The sequence below is a fragment of the Ammodytes marinus genome, assembly GCF_949987685.1.
Source record: "Ammodytes marinus genome assembly, chromosome: 15".
In the NCBI taxonomy this organism is placed as follows: Eukaryota; Metazoa; Chordata; class Actinopteri; order Uranoscopiformes; family Ammodytidae; genus Ammodytes; species Ammodytes marinus.
Genome location: NC_137219.1, coordinates 15,341,987 through 15,368,480, shown reverse-complemented (window position 1 = coordinate 15,368,480; position 26,494 = coordinate 15,341,987). Strand labels below are relative to the sequence as shown.

General features: G+C 42.5%; 3 protein-coding genes across 8 annotated transcripts; all 3 read left to right on the top strand.

Moving 5' to 3' along the window:
• The first annotated feature begins 17 nt into the window (after positions 1-17).
• atg2b (autophagy related 2B) lies at positions 18-19,519 on the top strand. 5 transcript variants are annotated; one of them, XM_080042887.1, is made up of 43 exons: positions 18-52; positions 730-1,142; positions 1,255-1,417; positions 1,557-1,709; positions 1,803-1,905; positions 2,427-2,589; positions 2,674-2,853; positions 2,977-3,073; positions 3,161-3,325; positions 3,460-3,611; positions 3,769-3,880; positions 4,121-4,358; positions 4,471-4,633; positions 4,782-4,874; positions 4,978-5,166; positions 5,278-5,551; positions 5,637-5,745; positions 5,822-6,023; positions 11,277-11,419; positions 11,602-11,759; positions 11,851-12,026; positions 12,127-12,277; positions 12,401-12,603; positions 13,255-13,335; positions 13,477-13,583; positions 13,674-13,766; positions 13,851-13,921; positions 14,006-14,082; positions 14,186-14,374; positions 14,458-14,620; positions 15,015-15,214; positions 15,368-15,597; positions 15,690-15,807; positions 15,919-16,110; positions 16,197-16,298; positions 16,399-16,477; positions 16,559-16,769; positions 16,861-16,930; positions 17,012-17,094; positions 17,267-17,388; positions 17,767-17,921; positions 18,030-18,179; positions 18,268-19,519. In XM_080042887.1, exons 2-43 carry the CDS (start codon positions 981-983, stop codon positions 18,496-18,498), a joined length of 6,273 nt encoding a protein of 2,090 aa, XP_079899013.1. In that variant the 5' UTR covers positions 18-52; positions 730-980; the 3' UTR covers positions 18,499-19,519. The 5 variants fall into 5 exon arrangements, with proteins under 5 accessions (XP_079899013.1, XP_079899016.1, XP_079899014.1 ...); XM_080042890.1 differs by having other exon boundaries at positions 36-169; positions 14,186-14,356; positions 14,458-14,590; XM_080042888.1 differs by having other exon boundaries at positions 36-169; positions 14,186-14,356.
• Positions 19,520-19,838: 319 nt separating this feature from the next.
• noxred1 (NADP-dependent oxidoreductase domain containing 1) lies at positions 19,839-22,388 on the top strand (the record flags this gene model as incomplete). Its single annotated transcript, XM_080042694.1, has 7 exons — positions 19,839-19,996; positions 20,086-20,264; positions 20,620-20,803; positions 21,104-21,258; positions 21,389-21,587; positions 21,716-21,832; positions 22,313-22,388. 7 exons carry the CDS (start codon positions 19,839-19,841, stop codon positions 22,386-22,388), a joined length of 1,068 nt encoding a protein of 355 aa, XP_079898820.1.
• On the top strand, positions 22,274-25,792 carry tmed8 (transmembrane p24 trafficking protein 8). Of its 2 annotated transcripts, none has more exons than XM_080042794.1 (6): positions 22,274-22,442; positions 22,782-22,893; positions 23,035-23,116; positions 23,223-23,316; positions 23,544-23,837; positions 24,474-25,792. In XM_080042794.1, the coding sequence occupies exons 2-6, from the start codon at positions 22,784-22,786 to the stop codon at positions 24,689-24,691; spliced, it is 798 nt and encodes a 265-aa protein (XP_079898920.1). In that variant the 5' UTR covers positions 22,274-22,442; positions 22,782-22,783; the 3' UTR covers positions 24,692-25,792. The 2 variants fall into 2 exon arrangements, with proteins under 2 accessions (XP_079898920.1, XP_079898921.1); XM_080042795.1 differs by having other exon boundaries at positions 22,274-22,514.
• The last annotated feature ends 702 nt before the right edge of the window (positions 25,793-26,494 follow it).

The window sequence follows — 26,494 nt, the reverse complement described above, 5'->3', positions numbered from 1 at the left end:
AGCTCTATTGGTGCGGAGTCATGAAAGTGTTTGTAAACAAGTCGGTCAGAAGGTAACTTATGAGCTGCACTAATATCGCCTACTCTATTCACTTACTCATGCGTGTCTGCGTATCTCGCTGCTGTATCCATGTGAAGTGCTTTGACAGTGTGCAATGCCACACGTAAAGGTATTTAACTTATAAACTGGTTGGTTTTATGTTAGCTATGTAGCTGACTAGCATGTATCGCTACGAGCTTAGCCCAGCCTGGCGTTGGCCGGCTCTGCTAATGTTGCCTCACTCCACCGATAGCTAATGGCGCTAACCTCTCACTTGATAGCCTAATAGTAAGCCGAATTACATGCCTTTGTTTAGCCAGCGGTCGAGGCGTCTCCTGTCTATAATGACAGCTCCTTTGAAGCAAACCTGGCTAAGGGTAGCGTTTGACTAGCAAGTCTGTAGCATGCTAGCAGTTATTTCGCAAGTGCGTTTGCTAGTTCACACTTTACCTAGAAAGCGGGCAGATATATGCTTAGAATTACACTTTCGATGTCTTGACGTTTTTATGTTCCATTATTTATAACGCCACCCTGGATTTAAAACAGTCTCTGTCGGCTTGTACCGACGTTTTAATAGAGCTTGTTGGTTTTCTGGCCGTTGTAAACATATTGTGTCAAGCCTCATGTTGTGTCAAAGTGTCAAATGTCAAAGGGTACTGTGTGTGTTTGTGTGTGTGTGTTTTTCTGTAGGCGCAGCAAACTGGAGTCGGACCAATTCTTACACATATCCCAGAGTATCAACACATCCTCCAAAGGGTCCCTAATCTTGGGATGTGAAGGGTGTTTGAGCTCACGATCTGTCAATGTCTTTAAGTTGACAGGATGACACGACTGTTAAAACCAGTGACTATTTCATAGCTGTCTGAGTAGCTATAGCAATCAAGTTGCAGAGCCTGAAGATCGCTTTCATTACCTGTGCTCTGTTCACCCATTGAGTCAAGATGCCTTGGCCCTTTTCGGAGTCCATCAAGAAGCGGGCCTGCAGATACCTCCTGCATCGGTATCTTGGTAACTTTCTGCAGGAGAAGCTGAGCTTGGATCAGCTTAGTTTAGACCTCTATCAAGGCACTGGAACACTTGCACAAGTGCCATTGGATAAATGGGTATGTGGATTGTAACGTTTGTGACAGGAAATTCTGGAGATCAATGTATTTGATTTAAACACAGAACCTGCATGAATCAGAGGAATCTTCAGCATTGTTTCTTGTTCCTCAGTCACTCAATGAGCTCCTAGAAACGGCAGATGCTCCCTTTGAGGTAATCGAGGGCTTCATCCAGACAATTTCTCTAACAGTCCCATGGGCAGCGCTTCTGCAGGAAAATTGTGCCCTAGAGGTCAAGGGTTTAGAGATGGTTCTCAGACCAAGACCAAGAGTGGGTAAGGAGACTGCATTATGTGCCACTACACACAGCATATGTGAGAATGGTTTTAGATCTTCATATTGTTACATGTGACATGTTGACAACTAGTTTTGATGAAAGGTAAATTAATGTGTAACTGCTGGCTGTCCTTTCAGCATCTGGCACTGAGCCAATGTACTGGTCCAGTTTCATGACGAGCAGCATGCAGCTTGCCAAAGAATGTCTAAGCCAGAAACTCACTGACGATATGGGAGAGAGCTTCCAGCCCTTTGAGGGATTAGAGAAGTTTGCAGAAACTATAGAAACAGGTACATTGGGTCTTTACCATGAAACCACATTTTGAAGAGATTAACAAGCCTAGTATTGTGTAAAGTGATTTCTTTTCATTTCCTATCTTGTAGTTCTGAGAAGAGTCAGAGTGACATTTTTGGATACTGTTCTCAGAGTCGAACACATTCCAGAAAATTCTAAAACTGGAATCGCCCTTGAGATTCGAATCAAAAAGTAAGTTTTGGGCAGTTTCCAAAATATTCATGTTAACATGTTTTGAAAATCAGACTTTTGTTAATAGCCATCATCCAGGTTGCTAGTGGTGAAGCGGTTAGCACGCCCCCCTCCCCCATCCCCCCATAAAGGCTCAGTCCTCAGTAGCAGGAGACCACGGGTTCGAATCTGGCCCATGGTCGTTCTCTGCATGTCATTCCCATCTCTGCCCCATTTCTTCGCTGTCTTTCAAAAAAACTGTAATAAAGCATAAAAATGCTAAAACGTATATTTAAAAGCCAACCTCCATTTTAATGTTCCATTATCCTTAAACTAAAGTGTATATTCAATCAAAGACAAAGAGACATAGATAAGCCCAAACTGAGAATATACTATTGATTATTTATAAAAATGTTTATCAGTTGTATAAAAAAATTATGTTTTTAAAGCTGAAGCTAAATATGTGGAAGATGATGTTGCTGATAATGTAGATGGCATGATGCATCCTTGTCAAGGTAACTGTTTTCTGTGTTTGCTTTCAGGATTGTTTACTGCGATGAAACGGACGAGGAGACTTCAGACGTGAACGTGCATCAGCCAACCACATTTGCACATAAAAACTTGCAGATGGAAGGCATCACTGTGTTTTGGGATGAGTTCTCAGATGTTTCCCGTGCTGGTTGTAAATCTTCACCCCCTCCAACGGTTAGTGTAGCGATTTTTTTTTAATATTTAGAATAAAGGAGCTGTAAGTATGCATGTTAAAAAATAAAATCTCTCATTTGGCAGGAAACCGAGCCAAAGCTCTCCCCTAGCTGGAATCCCAAAATAATATGTGAGCCTCATCCCCAGTTCACTGAGCCGGTATCCTCTACAACACCTTTTGAACCTGTGCAGGTCGGGTGCCTTGGTGGTAAAATAGAGTTGTCCCTAACTCTAAAAAACAACTTGGCTATGCCTGGAGCAAAGGTGCATGAACTATTACTTAATTAAAAAATATTATAAGAAACAAACTTCCTTATTATTTACTCAATATTGTCAACTAGGTAAGATTCTTCTTAACAAGGATGTTTTCCACGGTTTGATTTTCAGCTGGAAGTTATTGGACATATTGATACACTTATTATTCTGCTGTCCCCGCGGCAAGTTCATCTTCTTCTGGACTTGTGTGGAGCTTTCTCTGGTGGAGGTGAGGACACCTCTGTTAATAGCTGATACACCCAATGAGTTATTTAGAGATGGACCAAATAGAGTATTTCTTGCTCCTCGTGTAAAGGTGCACAAGAATGGGCCAAGGATAGAAAGAGCCGACCCATACAACAAGAGGACGAGTATCGGCTCCATATGGAACTGAACCGCTGTCTGAAGAAGGATACTGCTGTGCCAGGGACCGACCCCGACCTATACGAGAGCCAGACCACCAGAACTGTATCTAGTCGAGGTGGGATTGAAACACCATCCTCTTTCAACTGAGCTTAATGATAAAATCTATGTCAAGGTTGCATCTATCTCATGAAATATGGTTTTTCTTTGCCCTTTTCGTTATTTTTTTTTAAACATCTGTGGATGGTGTAGACGATGTGTTCTTCTCTATGGCGGACATGGACATGTCTCACAGCTTGTCATCCCTTCCTCCTCTGGGTGATCCACCTACCGTTGACTTGGATTTGTCACTTAATAGCAACTACTCTGCCTCCCCGGGAGAATCTCCCTCTGGAAATGCGACAGTAAGTCTTTGCCTCCTAGACACATTTAGAATTTTAACGTTTGTATGTGTTGTCAGTGGTCCGATTACTCCATAAATTTTTCTGACAAAATTAGGAGGTAAACAAAAGACTATTTTCAGTGTGAGTGTAAACTAGCAAAATATCTGTCTGTTTTCAGGCTCTATGGGATGATTACATGGACGTGCCACGACAAAGAGAGAAGCAGACTAATGAAATTCCCCTCCTATCGCGGGATTCACAACTAACTCACAAATTACTGAGACAGACTTGTAAGTTTCACAGTACATCATTATATATATTTACATATACAGTACATCATTGTTTCTACACACATTTAACTCTTATATACTAGTCTGTCTCTTACCATGTGTTTAGAGTGGAAAAGGAGTTTGCTAATGTTTTCTCTTTTATTTACACACTCAACCCTCTGTTGGATATCGTAATCATTTCACCCGAGTTCAAAATGAAGTATCTGTATTTACTGCATATCTGCCATTGTTGTATTTCAGCCCATCCATCCAAAACCCACGGTGACGAGTCAAGGCCAGAGCTGGTGTTAAGGTTAACACTGAGTGGCCTGGCTGTCTCGGTCCTTCACATTGACCCGTTGCCTCCACCAGATGCTGCTCCCAGTCCCCTCGGCCCTATGGCTGCACACTTCTTCAGCATGGTGGGCTGCCTCAACCCAGCTGCTTTCCTTCCGTCTAGGACAGTGTTTAACCAGGCTTGCCCTCATGACCATCTCAGGTGCACTTTTTATTTTCCAATAGTTCCTGTTGGTGTTACTTTGTGCTTTTTAAAAAAAGCATATTGTAGGACATTTCAGTTTAAAGTGTCTGATCTGGGCTCATATTTACAGGTTTGTAGGCCAGGGCCTGAAGATAAACTATGAGCACGGTCAGGGATCCAGCTTGCGGACTTTTAGCACTGACGTCTCCCTTACCCAGATGGAGTTTCTGGAGTGTCTGTTCCCCTCCGAGGCTGTGTTTGGAGGCTCCCAAAGAGGCATTCAGTACACTGAGGTTAGAGTTACAAGCCTGAGCTAGGCACATTTTACGCTGCTCTGAGCATTGGTTGGATAAATATTGCATACACAATTCGGTACGCCGTAAAGATGCTGCTGGCACGACGTCGAAAGTTTTCCTCACTGACTTTTCTGTCACAACTCAGCTCCTGACATTTGACACCACAGCCAGTGCTGATGCGTCGCTCACCACCTGCCTTCATCTGCTTTACAAACAGGCTGAGCGCAGAGGCCCCCAGGTAACGGCCTTTTATACATCCATTAACATGTAACACTCTGACACATTATAGTTATACGTTGTCGGTGCTTCTACTCAGTCAACTGTTTGGTTTCTCTGTGCAGGGTGGCAAGGTTCGCCTCAGCACCATTCCCAGGAAAGCTGAGATCCAGGTGGAGCTGGGCCCTGTGCGCTGTGAGCTTGACATCAGCATCGTAGACCGTCTCAACTCGTTGCTGCAACCTCAGAAGCTTGCCACCACAGAGCTGATGGCCTCCCACTTGTACACATCCTATAATAAACATGTCAGCTTGGTACGTGTTAAAATAATTTAAAGGTATATAAATCTTAGATGCAGCTGCGTTTGTATAGGCTCTACAACTTGCCTGTTTTCTAAATTTTGTCTCTTTGAACTCGTCTCACAGCATAAGGCCTTTACAGAGGTTTTCCTTGATGACACCCATACTCCCACCAACTGTCATGTAACGCTGACCGTCAATGCCCCCTTGCTGGGCCTTGCAGTCCGCTTCCCCATCCCTGACCTGCGCTCAGATCAGGAGAGGGGCCCTTGGTTCAAGAAGTCCCTGCAGAAGGAAGTTCTCTTCCTGGAGCTGGAAGACCTGGAAGTGAAAACAGAGTTTATGGGTGGCAGCTCTCCAGACCAAACCAAAATGGAGCTCACCTTCAGGGAGCTTGTTGGTATGTGGTCAGAAGGGATACACTTATTTCTGCACCCCTTCGGAATTGCTTTTTAACAACTATGCTGTTTTTCTGCTTTGCACAGGGAAGTTTCAAGAGGAGCCAGATCAACCAGCTGCCCGGTTCCTTAGAGTGTCCCACACCATGGATGGAGAAATGACAACGTCTGAAAGTGTGAAATTTGATTGGCCAAGGTAAGTTTATCTGACCTGCGTTAAACTGCCCTGTCCATTCAGGGGCACATTTCACTGATGTTAAATCTCTGAACAGGGTTGTGCTGAAGATGAACCCCACCACAGTCCACTCCATCCTCGAGCGGGTGACGACAGAAGATGACGAGGGGGCTGAGGACCACTCCCTTGAAGAGGAAGAGGAGGAAGGGGCGGCCCACTCACTGAAGGATGTGTGTGACTTTGGGAAACCAGAGCCATCACCCTTTTCGTCACGAAGAGTCATGTATGAGAATGAAGAAGTAGGTCATCGCAAAATTACCACATTCATGAAACATGTTTGTATACAGTTAACTATTGTAAATGTTTCTTATTTATTAAATTAATAATTTCTTTTAAACTTTATGTAAATTCACTGGAGCCTAAACCAACTGCTTAAAACACTTACTTTAAAGGTTAGTCAGGTGTATAAATACCAGTATTTACTATTTACACAACTTATTAATCGCAATGGGCCTCATTTATCAACCGTGCGTAGACCAGAAAAGTGGGTGTACGCACATTTCAACGCAAACCTCGGCATTTATCAATTTAGACGTGACCGTAGGGTACGCTCAAATCCCACGCCAGCTCTCAGCTCGTGTACGCAAGTTTGTAAACAGCTTGGACTTGCAGTGCCGGCTGTGCCATGTAGCCGATGACTTTGTCGGACAATTGTCAGAAAATCATACTAATATACTAATCATTTAAAAATGTGCGATGATTCAATAATGCACACTTGGGCCACTTTGGTGCGCTGCATGGGACTGCGTAAGGGCAGTAATCTACGACTTGTAGCAGCTGGGGGGACTGCAGAATGCTGGCTGCATTCATTCATCGCATCTAACATGTTAGCCTAAGTATTTAATATGTTGGCTATGCAAGTAATACGCAGCTCTTGATGATAAAAAGACACTGCAAAACATTCAGCTTAACATTGCATTTATTTGACGCAGTTTTGAGATTTTATTTTCTCTTTTAATGTGTCAGTGATCGCTAAAGCGAGCGATTTATTTCCACTACTAACCGGCACGTTTTGGCTTGTTTTTCCGATCCGGGACCTCGGCAGGACGCTGGGCGCTCTCACCGCTGGTGGTTGCCGGGCTGGCTTGTGCAGCTGGCGGCTGACTACTCGTGCCAAGCGCATCTCTCATACAGTACAAAGCAACGTGTTATTTTTAGTTTTAAACCCCTTTTGAGTAGTGCTATCTGAAAGGATCAATACTGTACATCATAAGCATTCAAATCTCTGCAGACGTGTATTTCTTTAATTGGGGTGGGGGACAAGACATGCGTTAAAGGTTTAATATACCATTATTGGACAGTTGGTGCGTCTTTTTCTCCTCTACCACTTATATTATGCCCTTTTATGGCGCTTTTCCACCGCAAATGTAGCTCGACTCGACTCAACTCGACTCGACTCAACTTGTTTTGGTAGCAGCACGGGTCGTTTTCCACCGCAAATAGTACCTGCTGAACGTGGGCGGGGTCGTCGTAAGGGGCTGAAAGCCTACTCCGGAGCAAAGTAGCAGAGCAGAAATTGCGAGCAGTTGTTGCACTATTAACTGAACCAACCGCCAAAAACACGGATGAAAAATGTTTAAGAAATACCCCCCTTGTATCTGTTTGCTAAAAGAAGTAGAAGAATATTGCTACGGGCCATTAAAAGGGATGGTTGTTGTCCCGATGTGTGACTCTGCCACACAGTCAGCTGTAGGGATGCGTCACGTACATCCCTATGCACGTAAACACGGGCATGATAAAGTTGACTGTTTAGTGCTTGTTTCAGGATACATGTTTTAAAATGCAAGCCGTGTCCCAGCCTGAATATTTTATTGAGGTAATCAGTTCAGTCCGAGGCTTGTAATGTAATCGCTCGCTATCATGTCTGTCCCAGCTGGCTACTATTAGCCTAGCTGCTAGCTGCCCTACATGTCTCCTCTCGTATGATAAGTAACTTCCCCAACAACCAACACTGGGTGAGCTTAGCGAATATATGGAAAATAAATTCAGATCTGTGATGCAAATCAAATGAAAGAGAGCCAGAGAAGGCTGCACGCGGCGTAAATACACTCAAAAGTCCCGGAGAGTTGGGGAGAATAAACAACAGAATGAAGCCGGTAGTCTCTGGCCACTGATTGGCCAGACAATAGTCTCTGGCCAATCAGTGGCCGGCCGTCTGCCGACGTCACCTTTTAGCATCGGCTCAGCTCGCTTGGAACCTAGAGCGAGGCGATACCAAAAAAGCAGCCGCTACGTGGTACCAGGTACCATGAAATTGCGGTGGAAAAGCCAAAAATGCGAGTTGAGTCGAGTCGAGCTGATACCATGCGGTGGAAAAGCGCCATTAGACACACCAATGCTGTAGCACTGCTCACCATGATAGCACTGCTACCAGAAGCTTTCCTCATCAGTATAACAACCATCTGCCACCTTTGTTTAAAGGCTAAATATGTAATTTTCTGATGTTCTTAGAAAATAATAGATAAAATATACAGAATAATTTCAAAAACACCTCAAAACTTTATGAAATATCACAGTATGTCTGAATTGAAAATACACTTCTGCTAGCAGAAATTTTCCGGGGGTCTAAAGCCCTTGAAAGTTACCTTTTTTTTCTTTCTTTTCTGGTACCCTGATTTATGTCCAGGTCCTGGCATCACTGAGCTTGCTAGGTTAGCTTGCTCACCATCAATGCATGCAACTGTTTTGAGGGGGAAAAACGACCCATGATACTTTTAGTTTTTCAATATAAAATGTGATATATTTTACCCAAGTAACAATGAATAAAATGTTTTATTTTATAGAAAGTTCTCTTGCGAATATAGCGTTCATAATAAAGGTTGGGTGAATTAGGTAATCTGCAAAAAAAAAAAATCTTCTCTGGGCCCCCCCTGGTGGCTGGGCCCTAGAAAGCTTTCTCACTTTCTACCCCTCATGGGCGGCCCTGCACGTTACATACCTGCAAACTCGTCGCTTTTCGGCGAAAATCGCCGTTTAGAATCAAAATATATGACCCACGTGAATCGTATAGATCCGAAGAGTTTTTGTTTTTTGGGGGGGGGTAGCGGCAGCTGCCAGAGAAGTCAGCCAGTGCTTCCCAGACTGGACTGTGCGGGCGAGTTACCGTAGTGTGAGACAAGGGAATATCGTTATCTTGGCAATAAAACATCTTTGGTAGACGTCATGAGTATTGTCCAATCAGCGTTCGCTGTGTGTTCAGACTTTAGAATTGGCTAAAAGTCTCAATCAAAGCCCTTTTGATAATAAAAAAATAGAGGCTTTGATTAAACACTGTCAATGCTTCAGAGGTTAATGTAACAGCCTACTGAAACAGAAACTAACGGAGGGACGCAGGCAGCTCACTGTACAGTCCCTTTATTTAGTCGCGCTGTCAGTTTGCCGACATGGCTCTATGTTAGACTCGAGACATAGAAAAAGATCGCGGAAGCCGTTCCCGTCTCACTCGCTCACTGGGTCTCCCGGGTCCCGGTGATTTTCACCGTCACAGCGATCGACTCGCTGCTTTGCTGGGGCGGAGACTTTGTGTGAAGGTGATTTAACATCACGGTCGTAGACGAATGTTATAACTTTATGCTGCATAGTTTGCACTGCACTGTTGACCCACACAGGACTCTTAAGTGAAGCTGACTTAATGAGCGCACATTGCAGAAATGAAGTGTCTGCAGTGCGCTCACAATCAGAGCCGACCGACAGGCCCCCCCCCCCCCCCCCCCCAATTTATTTTTATTTTTATTTTTTAGTTTGTGTGTTTGATATTAACATCATATTATTATATCATACAATAAAATGAATACAATGTTTTGATCTAGATAGCCTAGTTAATAGCCCAATAATTTAATCAGTTCATCTGGGAGGTAATCAAAGTTTAACTGATCACGTCACGTTCACGTCCAGTGTGTATTGAGTTTATTTAAAAACATTTGGAAATGGGGCTCAGATGCCCATGCACTGTATAACCTATTTCAGCCTCGTCTGTGGAAAAAAAGATAGCTGGACAACAGAGTTCTTCTGCTTCATTCCTCTCACTGCATTTAAATGTATTCAATATATTACAGAGAAATATGTCCCATAAAAGAAAAAGAGCACCAAGCCCAACCCAGAGGACCCTGCATAATATTTTATTTTAAAAGAACATTTTAATGGAAAATCCAAGAAGCTTCTAATTCATCCGACCCAGTGTCTCCAAATTATTTGTTCACACAAAATTCCTCAGATTTAGCCTCTTAATTTCCCTCTCAAAGTGCACCAGATTCATGCATTTCACTTTAAAAAGTTTAAAAAAAATCTCAGGATCTCAGCTGGCTATTATTTTCACCCAGCTGGACATTGGAGGCAATAGTGGAGAACTCTGGTTGTGTGAATGATATTTAACAATAGCCAATCGTTTGGACAGCGAAAAACACCCGACCCCCCCTAGAAGGGACGGGTGTTTGTCACCTTTTTCACCTCCTATGAGTTTGCAGGTCTGACGTTACCATTCTCACACACACATTCATACACCGATAGCAGGCTAACTATCGACATTCACACGAGGCAAGGTGGGTGAAGTGTCTTGCCTAAGGACACAACAACTATGACACAGGTGGCAGGGCGGGGATCGAACCTCCAACCCTTTGATCATCGGCCGACCCACTCTACCACCTGAGCCACAGTCGCCCCAATGTAAAGCGACATAAAATTGTAAATGCCATTTTGTACCATTTGAGCAATAATACTGAGGTAAACCTCAAATTCACTATCCTCAGCTAGAGAACATTTGTCAACACCAAAGCTGTTGACCGCAGCAGTTATTTCCTTCCTAATTACCTTCTGACGATCTTTGATGCCGCTTTTAATGCTCCGAAATTAAACTTAAAAAAAAAAATCTACTTTCGTTATGCTGTCAATTTCTACTTCAGAGAAGTTCCTCTTCTTTGCTGTAATGCGCATATCCATGTAGTAAAACCTTTGAGCGAGGCCTCTAAAGTGAGAAAATATAGGGGCGTTATATTCAAATTACGATTGTTTTCAGCCGCCGCATTTATCAACACTGATCTCTGGTGTACACTGAGATTGGCGAGGTAAGACAGTTTGATAAATCCCACGCGATACCTGGCGTAGGGTGATATTTGCGCCAGGATCTGCACCAGATTCCATGCAAGTTTGATAAATGAGGCCCAATGTACCCAATTTGGAACAATGCAAATTATCAATGCATGGATATGATTTCTGATCTTATTTGATCCACATACACAATCTCAAATAAACTATAAGACATTTTGGAGTACACATATTTCCTTTATTTGAAAAGCTTATCTTAACATTTGCTTAATTTGTCAATTGATGGCATTGCAGATGGACATATTTTCATTTAGGAGCGAGAATATGCTCTGATTTCATGTATTCAAACCTTTGACAGGTGCATTATTAGGCAAACAGCAACCTGTATACTGATTTGCATGTCTAACCTAACAATACAGCAGGTGGTGAGTAACCCTTTTTTTTTATTCCAGATGGTCATTCCCGGTGATGCAGCTGAGATGACGGAGTTCCAGGAAAAAACCATCAACAACTCTCGCTTCATCCTTGAGTTGTGTATCCCCAACGTGCAATTAGTACTCCCCAGCAAAGCATTTTATGAAAAACTGCACAACAGGTACATCATTTGTAAAACTATCTCAACTCGTAAACTTTTTTCTTTTTGTATTAGCTAGAAATCAATAGATAATCAGTCGTTCAAGTGTTTTTGTGGCCAATGAAGTATGACACCCATTAAATACTCCTTCATAAGATACCTATTAAGATGCATGCATAAAATATATGTTTTCAATATTTTAGGATAAACAATGACCTGCTCCTGTGGGAGCCCACTGCTCCATCTCCAGTGGAGACAGTGGAAAGCATGCCGTATGGAGTTGGACTGTCTGTCGCCAGCCAGTTGATCAACACTTACTCTAAGGACAGCTTCAGCCAGTTCCGCTCGACTGGTCCCGAGGGTGAGACGACGACAAGCATTTCTAAAGATTTTGCACTTAACCGACAAGGAGCTTTTCATTTTTAAAGACATGCTTTGTGTTGTGCTTTCAGAGGACACCAGTGGCTCGGAGGAGGAGACCATGCACTATTATTGTCCTGCATCCGACCTGGGCCTCAGGTCACGTAAGAAGAAAAAGCCTAAATCCCACAGCAAGAACTCCCAGAGCCTGTTCTCTGTCATCATCAGTGTCAATCATGGCCTGGTGGCTCTTCAAACCAACGCTAAGGTTGATATCTTTTTGATATCACCTTTCCAGTTTTTTTCAGACTATCTTATCTTGTTTTATGGATATAGGGATTGAGTTTCCATCCTCTTTATTTTTCCAGAAGGAGGATAAAACTGTCCTGAAAAACAAACATGGAGAGTTCTGGCTAGAAGTGAAAAACGCCGTACTTTTCAGCGTGACACAGTACGAAGGCTATAAAGACCAACACTACATCTGCTTCCACACTAGTAGTATTTGCATGTATCATCAAGGTAAACCAACTTTACTATACTGCTGCTTTTATGCTGCTATATGTATCAAAAGTACCGTTATACTGTGTCATTCATGTTCTAGCGCCTCAGTCACTGATTGTCTCACTCTGTTAAACTTCTCAGGAATTTTGGATGGAGCCCCGTCGGTCTCGGACATAAAGTTGCCGTGCAGAACACATCCCCATTGGTTAGAGCAAACCATCTACCAATCGGAGACCACTCCTGAGAGATCCTCAACACCCTCTGAGGGTATCGGCCTGGAAGCCCGCAGCATGGTGTCTGTCGCTGTGAAAATCTCATCGCAGAATGCTGAACGCAATGTGAAGGTAAAATACTCAACTCGGTAACAATGTAAAAGGCCACAATGGCTTTCAGAACAACCTCAGTTCACCTTGGTATACATATATTCTGGGATTCTGCATTGCCTTCAAATAATGGGCAGCTATTCCTGAAACCATTACTTACTTACTTACTCCTCTTCGTCCCCTATGTAACATAAGGCTTCAGTGAGCACTCTCCATTGCATTCGGTCCCTGGCAGCATGTTGGGTTTCTCCCCATGTCAGGTTCATCTGTTCTAACTCTTGTGTCACAGTTCTGCGCCATGTGGTTTTTGGCTTCCCAGGTTTTCCTTTTGCCTGGTGGTGTCCATCTTATAGCAACTTTTGAGATACGGTCCTGCGCCATCCTCAACAAATGTCATAGGCTAGCCATCTCAGGTCTCCTTGGTGATGCTTCGGCTTCCTGTTTTTTTGTGAAGGTCATTGTTGGAGATCTTATTAGGCCAAAAGATCTGGCATATTCTTCAGAGGCATCCATTATGGAACACTTCCATTCTCCTCATGTCTGTTTTGACAACTCGCCAGCTCTCTGAACCGTACAGAAGAACATACTTTACATTGCTGTTGTATAGGAGCATCTTTGTTTAAACCATAGTCTGCTTTATTCATTTTTCTGGTGTTGGGGCTTTTTATGCAGGAATTTCTGGTTGCTGTTGGAGTGAGAGGAGCCACACTCCAGCACAGAGTGGTCCCTCCCAGACTGGGCTGGTATGACCAGGTAGGCCAAGATGGAGCTTCCACTTCACCAACTTAGACAGAATCTTTTTATTTTATTATTTTGCTTTTACATACATGGTCAGGAAATAAAATGCAATTGAACAACACATTTGTCTTGTTAATCCCTATTTACCTGCAACAGATTGTTGACTTTCTGAATGTTTCCGATGAGCCTGTGTTGGGTTACGCCCCTCCTACGTCCGTCACCACTTTACATTTACACCTTTGGAGCTGTTCACTAGACTACAGGTAAAATAGACCTCAGACCTCCCACTCAATAATGAATTATTTTTGCCTTGTTTTTGTATTGTAATGTGGCATTTGTTTTTCTCTTAACAGACCCCTGTACTTACCACTCAGATCACTGTTGCTTATAGAGACTTTCAGCATCTCCAGCAGCGTCTCTTTAGACCACTCTTCCTCAACACTAAGGTATGAAAGTGCTTCTGCTTGCGTGCCTACAGAAAGGAGTCATAGAAAAAGTTGTCTTTTTTGAGTATAGTTTGTTTTGCACAGGATAATTTTGGACGAAGCCGCCCTGTTCCTCTCAGACAAGAGTAATGCAGTGTCTGTCAATCTAGCGCGAGGTAAGTTGACTTCAGTGATGTTTTTGAAGAAACAGCTTGATTTTTAAATGCAGCTTTGACCAATGTTTTTATGTTTTTTCACAGACTACGTCCAAGTGGTAGACATGGGAACATTGGAGCTAAGGATTACCGCTGTCAAACCTGGAGTTGATGGAAAATTGGTAAGTGTTATCTGCCTCTAACATTAATGTCTACCTTTTTTCTCACGAAAATAATAAAAAAAAAAAATGGAATAATGATTTTTCACTGCCTCTTGAATGATAGTCGGAGCCCAGATTTGAGCTGCGCTGTTCCAGTGACGTTATTCACATCAGAACGTGTTCGGACTCCTGTGCCGCCCTTATGAACCTTATCCAGTATGTAGCAAGCTATGGAGACTTGGTGCCCCCTACAGAAGCAGAGGCCAAGCACAGCAGCAATATACAAAGAACCAAGGTCAGCAGGGACACAAACGTAAGCCAGTATTACACTGTTATAATATTATTTAAAACAATACAGATAGTCATAGATACTTACTTATAATGTTTTTTTCTTAGCCGGAGTTTCCTAGCCGGCCCACATCCCAGACCCTGTTACTCGCTGAGACTGAGCAGCAGATGTTGCAGGATCTGATGAGTGAAGCTATGGAGGAGACTGACGGCCAGCATGTACCAGGACTGCAACAGAATGGTGAAGACTTTGTGCAAAAAGGATTTAAAGGTGGTGTCAGCGATTCTGAAAAACGCTTGTTATTAAAATCACTTTGTCAAAATCAATATATATCTCATGATCCGCTACCTGTACATAAAGAGTGTGCACGCTGGAAAGAAAATACAGTGTCATTGCACCGCCCAGGCTCTGTAGACAGGCATGTTGCTTGCTACGGTGGGCCCCTTTGTTTACATAGCAGTTTACAGAGCCACGACTAAATAAACACCAGATTGTTTTTGTTTTCAGAGCACACACATTATGGACAGGTAGAGCATCGTGAGGCGATATTCACTGATTTTGACAAGCGTTCTCCAGAATTGCTGACGCCACCTTTTTAAGTTTACGCTTAATAATTTTTTATTTTTTACTTAACTAGATATAATACTATTTCACACATCTATAGGGGCATATGAGGAGCAGAATCAAGACCACGACCCGCCCCGCTCGGACCTATTTTTGTTCCCGGATGAGAGTGGGAATTTAAACCATGATTCAAGCCCCTCTTACCCCATGCTTCACTCGCCCCTCATCACTCCTGTCCCCAGCCTTGCCCAAGAGACGGACGACTTTTGTATCCTGGAGACTCCGGGTTCCAGAGGACAGGTCAGGATAAACTCGTTCACACAGCTATGGCTATGTAGCAAAGAGACTGAAGATCTGTGTTGGCTCACTTTGAGCATTATAATAATAATAATATCTTCAATTTATATAGCGCTTTTCTCGCACTCAAAGCGCTTTACATATTATGTGTTTCAGGATGTTGATCAGGAGCCAGTGGTAAAGCAGCTTACCACAGCCCCTGTGGAAATCAAAAATGATCACTTTAGTCAGCCTCTCGGCGGAAGTGATTCCAGCCGTGGAGCCATGAACTTTCCCATCCCAGAGGTGCGCTACCTCATCAAGGAGATCTCGGTCATCTGGCACCTCTATGGCGGGAAAGACTTTGGGAGTGCGACGTTCACAGCTTCTCCTGCTAGAAGTCGAGGGTGAGCCATTAACCAAGTGACTATACACACACTGCTTTACATTTGCTTAAAGGTAAGCTTGTTTAATTTGCGTCCTTTTCCCTGTCGTGCAGGTCTACGCCCCACTGCTCCCCCTCTCAAACTCCAGTCAGACAGGTCAAGGCTTCAGGACGGACGGGAGGGGGAAAAGGAAGGAACCCAGACGTCCTGATGGAAATACAGCTCAGCAAGGTAAAGTTAGTCTGGAATATATGTTTATTATGATGCTTCCATACACATCACAAAAAGACATTGGTTCGTTTCTTCACCATTTACCAACTTTTCATTCACTTTACCCTTCAGGTGAGATTCCAGCATGAAGTGTACCCACAGGCCCATGTGGCCCCTGGGCCGTCGATGGATCAGCCAGTCTCCCGCCAGGTGTTTGTTGTGCAGGACTTGGAGATCCGAGACAGACTGGCTACTTCACAGATGAACAAGTTCCTCTACTTGTATACTAGCAAGGAAATGCCCCGAAAAGCCCATTCTAACATGGTGAGGAAGTAAACACACTTGCATAAACCCAGTCAGGTCTTGGTCCCGTCCTGGTCTTGTAACTTCCTGTGTGCTTTTTATCTTAGCTGACAGTGAAGGCGCTGCACATGTGTCCTGAGTCGGGCCAGGCTCCTCAGGAGTGCTGTTTGCGTGTATCCCTGATGCCTCTTCGCCTCAATATTGATCAGGTAAAATACTTGATGCAGATCATTTCCCCATTGTATCAAAAATGTGTTTCCCCTTCCCCAGTAACATTTCTTGACACCCTTGTTTTCTGTCTTTTTGAAGGATGCACTGTTCTTCTTGAAGGATTTCTTTACTAGTCTTGCTACTGAAGTTGAGTTTTTCTCACCGCCTGCACAAGAAGGTAAAATGATTAGCGACCAGTGACTAGAGCATAACGCTAGCATTCAAGTACTAGCCTCTGATAAAATGTTTTGCCCTGCAGCTGTCTGCGTATCCACAAAAAAAGCTACTGCCCCAGAGATCTCCTGTAGCTTCTCCAAGCACGCCGGCAACAGCCAGGACCCGGCCCCGATCATCTCAGTGCCTACCCAGAGGCGTCTGAGCCAAAATGGTTTCTTCATGTCTGGAAGGGAGGAAGAGAATGACAATGAAGCCTCTGCTCCTTCCTTCACAGACCAGCCCATCTTCTTTAGGTCCGTGTTAAACACCTCAATAATGAAAACCCTTCGAAAGAAAATAATTAATTGGCTTTTCTGTTTCATTAACAAATTCTATTCCTATCAGGGAGTTTCGATTTACCTGTGAAGTTCCCATTCGCTTGGATTACCATGGGAAACATGTTTCAATGGAGCAGGTACATGATCTAAGACTGCCATGTCTTAATTACACAGTATTATATTTGTACTTTTTTATAATTGTATGACTGTTGTTTCAGGGAACATTTGCAGGCATCATTATCGGGTTGACACAGCTCAATTGTTCAGAGCTGAAACTGAGGCGCTTGTGCTACAGACAAGGGTATGTTTATGTCTGTAAAATATCATTGAAGACGGTGCTGATTATTATTTTATATATTGGATTTGTCCAGTAGTAATGGAGTAGTTGAAATTCTGTATTTATCTAGTTTGTAATTCACTGTTCAGAGATGCAGTAATTGTTCCTGGGGAACTAATACTTGTCTGTGTTTCAGGTTATTAGGTGTGGATAAGCTGTTTGCCTATGCAATTAATGAATGGCTAAATGACATCAAGAAGAACCAACTTCCAGGACTACTGGGTGGTGTGGGACCTATTCACTCTCTGGTTCAACTAGGTGAGCTTTGAACACTGTCACAGGGTTTTTTGTTGGTATTGAATAAACTTACTTTTCACAATGGGCTTTGATGATGATCATAAATTAATAATTTAATAAAAGAGATATAATGAGCTAAAAATTTAAATGAAAGGTTATTAACAGTATTTCTTTTTCGGTGCCATAACTGCACCTGTAGTGCTTACCAATCTGTTAATTGCTTAAAGGGAAGAGACAGGCTCAAACAATATCTTTAAAACTATACCAACATGTTGTTCATGATTTCATTAATTCTACTCAAACTGATCTGATATTCATGTGGTTTGTGTGAGCATACTGATTCAGGTGTGTATCTCTGGCAATGTATTTCCCCTTTCTAAAGAAAACATTTCTGTTCAGTTCAGGGATTCAGGGACTTGGTCTGGCTCCCGATTGAGCAGTACAGGAAGGATGGCCGGATAGTGCGTGGGTTTCAACGCGGCACTGCCTCCTTTGGAACTTCTACTGCTATGGCTGCTCTGGAGCTTACCAACAGGATGGTGCGGACAATTCAGGTAAACAAACACCTGTTGTAAAACAAGTCTGTATTCACTACTAATAACTTCATGAGGAATTAGACAAACCTGTTGTGGTGTGTTTGTATGTCTGTGTGCCATTTTTAGGCCGCAGCTGAGACGGCCTATGACATGGTGTCCCCAGTACCTGACGAGAGAGACACAAGAAGGATTAAACGGTTCTCCCATTACGGACTGGCTCATCAGCCCGTCGATCTGAGAGAAGGTGTAGCCAAAGCCTATACTGTGGTTAAAGAGGTAAACAATCCTAGAGCTCAAATAACCAACAGTAAAATGAAAGAAAGTCTGTTTTTAATGAGGGTTTTATGGTGTTTTTCATCTACAGGGGATCACAGACACGGCACTGACCATCTATGACACCGCCACCCGGGAGCACGAGCAGCGTGGGATGACGGGGGCCGTGGGTGGAGTTTTACGCCAGCTGCCGCCAGCAGTGGTCAAACCACTCATTATGGCCACTGAAGCCACATCCAATGTCTTGGGTGGGATGAGGAACCAGATCCACCCTGATGCGCGCCAGGAGGAGTCTCAGAAGTGGAGGCAGGGCGAGGAGTGATTCTTGTTGCCATATGGCACCTTAAACCATGACTGTGCAGTGGCAGCAGCTAGCAGATATGTTGGAAACTTTTCCTTCAGAGCATGTCTGAAGAGGAACATCTCAGAGGTGCATATACCGCTATGGTGTAAATACATTACTGTTCATCTCATGGCAGATTGAGCTACCATGATTTAGCTTCTGTCAGCTTACCAGTTTCCTCACAGTGCCTTCATGGTTTTCAGCATAGTCTAACTTTACGTTTAATTAAAGGGTTGTATGAAGGATGAGGATCTTATGAGTCACATATTATCTATGTGGATTATGTTCTGTTGTGGGAAAGATGATGGCATTATAGTTATAAAGTCATAACGATTAAGAAATAGGCTGCTCTTTCATGAGGCAAAAATATTGCTACATTCTCTAACAGCTCTGTTTACAAGTTGTGTGTTGTGTTCTCTATTCCTATTGTCAACAAACTAATATAATAGGTGTAATGACCCCTTAATTTATATAACATGCACTGTATGGGCCTTGTTATTTACTGTAAATATTCCTAATGTGTAACATTTGATGCAAATAGAACATGTATAGAAGTTGAATGTGTTGAGTTATGTTATCACTTTTAAGTGACTTAAAAGGTTGCTTACTCAAATGAAAGACCGATGGGAAGATTTCTCCTATTAGTCATAACGTTTCGCAATGGAATTTTTCTGAGCTGTGATTGTTTATGTAATATTCGCAAAAGCTGCTTTTTAAAATGTAAGAATGGTTTGAATGTTTTATTTTGTCAGTCGGTTGCTCACAATTTCAAATCATCAACACACACCTGGACAAGAAAGAGTAGGCTACTGTACTCAAAATCTTGAGGTCTTAATATCCTGCAATTTATTTTGTGTATATTTGAATATTGATATTTGGCATGGTATGTTGTGTTGCAGACATTTGATTTGCCCATGTTCTTGTTTATGATGACAGGATAGTCTTGCACATAAGTGTACAGACAAATTGAATTTGTATTAAAAGCCTAAAAAAATAAATAAAAATGGTAAAATCAAACACAGAAGATTGTGGTTGAGTGTGGGTTTTTACTTTGAAAAATGTCATGCAATTGACTTGTAATTCCAATGTTAGTATTCCCATTTTGGGGGGGGTCTTCACATGTATGAATTTTAAACAGAAGTTAAACATTTTCTGAACACGAGCGGCGTTTGACGCTAATGATTTTATTTTGAAATATGTAAGCCGTTAGAGCGGAAGTTGTCCCTTTACCATGGAAACAAGAAGACGAAGTAGATTTGTATTTTGTTGCGAAGTTTACCAGTGTTCACTTTCTGCTTATCTTGCAACATCTTTAAGCGATGGTGGACCTAGTCGATGATCTGGGCAGCTTTACTTTTGAGGCTGGATTGACTGACGCTGAGAAAGAGTTACTTTACTTGCGTGTACGTGCGTCTGGACTCACATTTTGCGGCTGCGCGCACGCAGTTTTCATGTGTAAACTCGTCCAGTCTCTGAGGTAATTGATCTGCAGGTCTAAATTGTTTGTGGCTTTTAAAATAATGTAAGTAACATAAAAATAAGGAATCTGAACATTTACATTTAAAGATGTATCATCAAAAGTCACAATGCACGAGACTCACTGGCATCAGGAGAAGACAGTGGTCTGTGCGTTGGGATAATTGGCATGGGTCACATGGGGAGACAGTTGCTCTTCGCCCTCCTTGAAAAGTCTGCCATCGACCCATCACGCATTAAGATCTCCACTAGAAGACCAGCATCAGCAGGTACCCTGACGAAACAGACACGTCAATACACTCAAAGTCCAAATCATAGTTGTTCTGATCATGCAAAGAAACTGAAAGTATCAGCGATAATGATGTATATGATTGTAGGCTACTAGTAGCCTACTGACTAATACAACACTGGAACTTCAATGGGTTTTCTCTTTGTTGTCACATGCCAATAATTCTTACTTCACACGATTTAATGCAAGATAGGCCTATTTATAGGAAATATTTTAAATTGATTTAGCAGTGTCATGAGTCATGACCCACGTGTAAGTTTGTCACCTTTTACACTAAAACAGTTATACACTCAAGATCCTGTCCTTGTGTTTGTCTTGTTGCTTCCCTACTTTAGTGGAATCCATCCCGACGGCTGGAGTTGAATGTTTCTTTGACAATCGCAGGCTGGCAGCGTGGGCAGACATACTGTTCCTCTGCTGTCTGCCCTCTCACCTCACCAAAGTCTGTGAGGATCTCCACTCTCAACTCTCCAAGCGCTGCCTTGTGTACAGCTTCTGTTCTGCTGTACCTGTCACCAGGTATACTGCCACACTCATAGGCCACACACACGTTATTTGTTTTTGAATGTCTTAGTCTTTGTCGACTCTCCCTGAGATTTCTTCAAAAAAATGTAATCCCGGTAAAGGGTTTTTTACTGGGAGTTTGTTCTCAGCCGAGCTAAGGGTGTAAGGGCAGGGTGTCATATTGTATCATATTGTATGGAATGTAAAGCCCACTGAGGCAAATGTCTATTTGTGATTTTGGGCTATACAAATAAAACTGATTTGATTTTGATTTTAGTCACTCAATGCCTCAATTTTCATCTTATTTTCTTTCAGATTGGCACAGCTTCTTGGACACGACTTTGTTCTCAAACCCCAGTATGACTTTATGGCTTGTGACACTGCAGACTTGTGGCTGTCCTGCACTCACCTGACCTCGGCTTTGACGGATTCTTGGCTGATTGAGGCGTCGTGTCCTCTTACAATGAGCGGTATGTGACGTGTCATAACTGCAGACTTTAAATTCTTTCTCAGAACCTGTTATACGATTTATGGTGCAGTGATTCACCCTGGGTTTGACAGTAATTCATATTGATCAAGTTATATTTCCTGTACATTTAGGTGGCATCTCTCTAGGTCTGAAGTGGATGTGTGCACTGTTGTACAGCCTGCTAAATATCTGCACCTTTGCCGGTCTGGGATCTGCTGACGCTCTCTCTCTGGTCAGCAGCGTGCTTAGAGAGAAATGGCCACACACTGTGGGATTAAAAGCACAAAGTTTCGTCAGCGTGTCTTGTGCATCTTCCCTCCTGAAGGAAAAGTGAGTGCAACACCGCATTATGGTCCATGATAAATAAAATGTAAATTCAGCTCATTTCATTAAATTGCATTGTCGAGCAGTGTAGAAAGATTTAAGAAAAAACATTTTATTTTTCCCTCCCAACAAAGGCCTTTTCCCTGGATTTCTCTCACTGATGCACAGACCAAGGAGACACCGCTGCTGTGCTTTATATCCAGCTGCAAACCCATGCAACAGTGCCTCTCTGCAGTGTACAGATCCCTACTGTATGCACCAGCAGCTCTCTGATGTAAATCTTCACTGTATATTCTGCCAGGATCCATTCGTTCCACACACAGAAGTTTAATGGTTGCCCAAGTATTATTATTTTTGAAATAATGTTATATAGCCTATGCAAGAGTACATTTGAATACATAAGACAAAACAGTGTAGTTTGTGATACCTGACAGATATTGTTTTAATATTTTGAATTTTTCATAAATAATCAGATTAATGCTCAATAAATGTTAAAACAAATACAATCAAACTTTCTGCCGTGGCTCTTATTTTATGTATTCATGGCTGCAACCTTGCAAACCTGTAGGCCTGCCTTCTATGTTTTCCATGTAAAGCTATAGCTCCGTGAACAAGATCACGATGGTTCAGATTCGTAGATTTTCGTCAACACTCGTGAAAACGCGGAAGTGTAAAAAAAACATAAAAAAAACACCAAAAAAACTCGTCTGTTTTTTTCTTTTCCTGTCAAGCAGCAGCCGCTGCACCGTGGACCTACATCCGTCACATGATTGCGGGGATACTGAACCTCTTTTCCTGATGGCCTGAGTCAGAATTAGTCGACATCGTGTCGAGTTTTCATTTTATCGGCGTTACATCGTGGTAAGATAAGTTTGTCGTGCTTTCGAATGCTATGTAGCGTTAGCTAATGGCAGCTAACCAGCTAATGTCACCGTACGTATGAGGATGAGGCTGGGTTATAAAGCCAGAACTCATCACTTATACGTACACATTTCGCATGTACAGCTTTAACCATCATGTCACCATGTTATTTGGTTTACTTGGTACATTAATGTGAATGAACAGCTCTTTTAAGTTTGTTTATTCCCGTTAGGAGGCTAGTTTCAGTGTGTTGTCATCTCTTCCCTCCCTCCCTGAGGTTGGAAGAGGCGGGGTTTGCTTTCAGCCACGCAGACTGAGGTGTTTGCCTTGTCTTTACAGCCATGGAGAAATTAGAGTCGACATCAGAGCTCCAGTCACGGCTGTCATCTCTGTCCTTCTCCTCGTTTCCCGGGATAACATCCACGCAGGGCGACGAACGACTCCCGGACAGGTAGCCTGTTGCTGCCTAATTAAACTGCTACAATACAAATGGGCTACTAGTTATTTTTCTCTTGCATCCTCATTGATGTCTTGACTGTAATTAACATAGTGTGTTATCTGCTCTGCTGTTGTTGTACAATCTGCACTTCAGACTCCAGAGTACGGATCTTTCACAGGGCTGCAACCAGTCAGTTATGGAGGAAACCAAGACGGATTCAGGGCAGCATACTGAGGTAGGTCTGGGAGAGCTCTCAATGAGTGGAACCAAACAGGGAAGTGCGAATTATGATGATCCTTTCTCAGCTGTAACATCAGGCTTGTGTTTGTGTGTATTCTCAGGGTAAGGAACAGGCCCCTGCTGAGCAAACCTCCGGGGGAGTGGGCGAGGAGAACAACAGCTCTGGGAGCTGTGAGCTCTCCTCCGAGATGAAAAGTGAGGACCTGCTGAGTATCTGCCATGACTGCTGATTTGATGTTTCATTTAAAAAAAAATCTTTAATAAGGATTCAGAGGTTTCATAAATCTAATTTCTAATGTGTTCATAGTATCATACAAGCCAACATTTACCTGCAGTTTTATGAGGCTTATCTAAGCTAGATAAGTAATTGTCAAAGCATTTGCGGTCAAATTGCAATTTGTTTTCTCTTCCTGACTTCACAGCCCAGACGCCGCCCCTCAATGCCCCCACGACATGGACATCTGCCACACTGAAGGAGCTGAAGGCCAAGCTTCGAACGGAGGAGGACAGCGTGGTTACGGTGTACCGAGGCGACATCATGACAGTTCACGTGCCCACCGTCCCCGAGGCCAAAAAAGTGTGCTGGGAGTTTGCCACGGACGGCTACGACATTGGCTTCGGCATATATTTCGACTGGACTCCCGTCACGAGCCGGTCTATCACTGTGCACATCAGCGAGTCAAGTGATGATGAGGACGAAGAGGAGGAGATAGAAGGTCAGTATGCTCACACTTACCCTAGCTGCATTCCAAAATAACATACTTTCTTTTTACTATTCTAATCCACATACTGCAGCTGCTGATAACAGTATGCAGTTTGCATGGAGTAGGCATACAATTGGGACATAGTTTTACAGATTTATTTTGTGATAACATTGCGCCTTGAACTTGCCTCTTGCTTATATCTCCATCTCATCACTCAAATTTGCCCAGTAGTCTGCATATCTTCAGTTATACTTTTTTTTTCTTTTCGTGCCCCATACATATATATAGTTTTACTTTGGTTGGTCCTTGCACATGGATAGGTCGGTTGTGGCCCCGGTGCAGCTTGTCTCTCCCTGGTCGGTCTCTGACCTTACTCTAGGCATTTTGCTTCTCCTTGCCAACTTTGTAACTAAGGATCTTATTCTAGTCGGTCTTGTTATATCGGTGGCTCTGTCGATGTAACTTCAGCTCTGCAGGGGATTGTGGGTCAGAATCCCCAAAAAGCTGCTGAATTCAACACTAAAAATCACGATCTGACATTTTTCAGCATGCTGCATTTTACATCATGACATTTTTATGTGTGTTTTCATCCAGCTGCAACCTGAGGCAGTGTGTTGACTCTGTGGGTTTATGTGGCTTCTGTTGCAGGGCCGGTCACTAACGGCGATGTCGAGAAAGGCTCCAAAAGTCAAAGCAACTCAAACTTGGCTGAAATCCTGCCTGTGTACCGCCAGGACAGTCACTTGTCCGTCCAGGGAGGTAGCCACGACTTTCCAGGTGAAGGCACTTACCTTCTGAAGTTTGACAACTCCTACTCACTATGGCGAAATAAAACTCTTTACTACAGAGTTTATTACAGTGCCTAGATGCCAACTTATTGTTTATGAATGTACAACATGCAGAAGAATTCTACTCCTAAAGAACGATGAACTATTTTTGATTCCATACCTGGGTGGGAGAAAAAGATGAAGTCATAATATATAAAAGGTTAAATATAGGTATATCTATTTTTATCACTTATCGGCTTGTGTTGCCAAACGTTGAATTAACGTTGTATGCACGGTGAGATTTGGATGCAACATTTCGCTCCAGTGTCTTGCTCACAGATCTTTGAAAAAGCCGTGCACATGTCATGTTTCCAATGCATGCACTGTGCAATTTGGTCAAGTGCCCGACATGAAAACTTATACACTGTCTTTAGCTGTACACATTTCGATGGTAGCAGTGATCAGGGAACACCTGCATAGAATATATTTCACCGGGCCAGGTGCTTAATCAGCAGTGCTCTAAAGAAATGTTGGGTTTTTTGTGTGTGTTTCTGTGTACGAGTGCACCTTCTATGTTCATGATCATGTTGCTTTGTTGCTACCTGTATTTATCCGTCTGCTCTACAGCGTAACTTATTTTGTGTCTGTGTTCAATTTAATCATGTGATAACTGAGATTATAATTATGTAATGCAAATTTCTGTACTTTCATAGTGGTGTGTTGGTAAAAGATGTAAGTCGAATGTATTGAAGCCATTGGTAACCGTTTTCAAAAGTGTGCTTTTTATGACACAAATAAAAGTCATCCCTTATCACAGAAAGCCCTTATTATGTAATATAGATTCAATATTTACCTCCCCCTCTGCCCCTTTAATTTGATGTTTCAGAGTGGTTGCAATATTTCATCTTAATGTATTTTGTGCACAGGTCTGTGTAAGTAAAGGTCAGTGTGTTTGTTTTTTGAATATCAGGCATACATGCGTTCAACAGCCTTGTTCCAGCCTGTTTTCTAACCTCAATGCTTTTACCACATTCACTTGTGCGCATGTTTCCAAAGATGCCACAGATTTGGCTGCTCATGCCGCATACAATGTAAATTAGCTGCTTTAAAGCCTTCCATGTTTTGCTGCATTGTACCTTTCAATGAAAATTATGATTTTGAAATTTATATTCCACAATAAAGAGAATATTGTCTATAGTTTTTAAGTTTGTGATTTAATTCTTGATAAGTAATTATGGTTTGGAAACTGAAGAGCATGGGGAACGCTGCCAGATGACACTTTTTAGAGATGTCACTTAGTGTCTGTGTTGTAGTCTCCAACCAAATCTGTCCAAACATTCTCACAGCATATCCAGGATTAGATAGCGCTTCAGGATGGTCCCCTGTGTTTCCATTAAAATGTGGCACTAGGGGATTGATGTAATTCTTAGAGGTGGTGATGAAACCAGGTTTTATTTTCAGCTCTCCCCAAAGGCCAGACAGAATCCAGGGTTCATCTGGTGTCGATCATATTATCATATCTCCAAATATGTTTTAATCAAACCTCTGATCAGCCTACTACACTAATTTTGTTTATTTTAAATGGAGATATTCATTAACTTATCGAGTATACATGTGATTTTTTTTAAATTGGAGAATTTTCACAGAAAAACACCAAGTTATTTATTGATTTACAAATATGTGATGTGTCTGTGATGCTGAGTCTAGTTTGAGGTGTGTTGTGGGATTTGTAGGCATCTTGCACACCCCCATTAGCTTACAAATAGCACATGACGGAGGCATAATGATAAACCACGCTAACTATGAGACAATTAAATCATATTACCAGCCTAAATAACTCAAGTCCTATTAATAAATAAAATATTTGATTTTTATGGGCCTAATTAAGCAAATTATTATAAT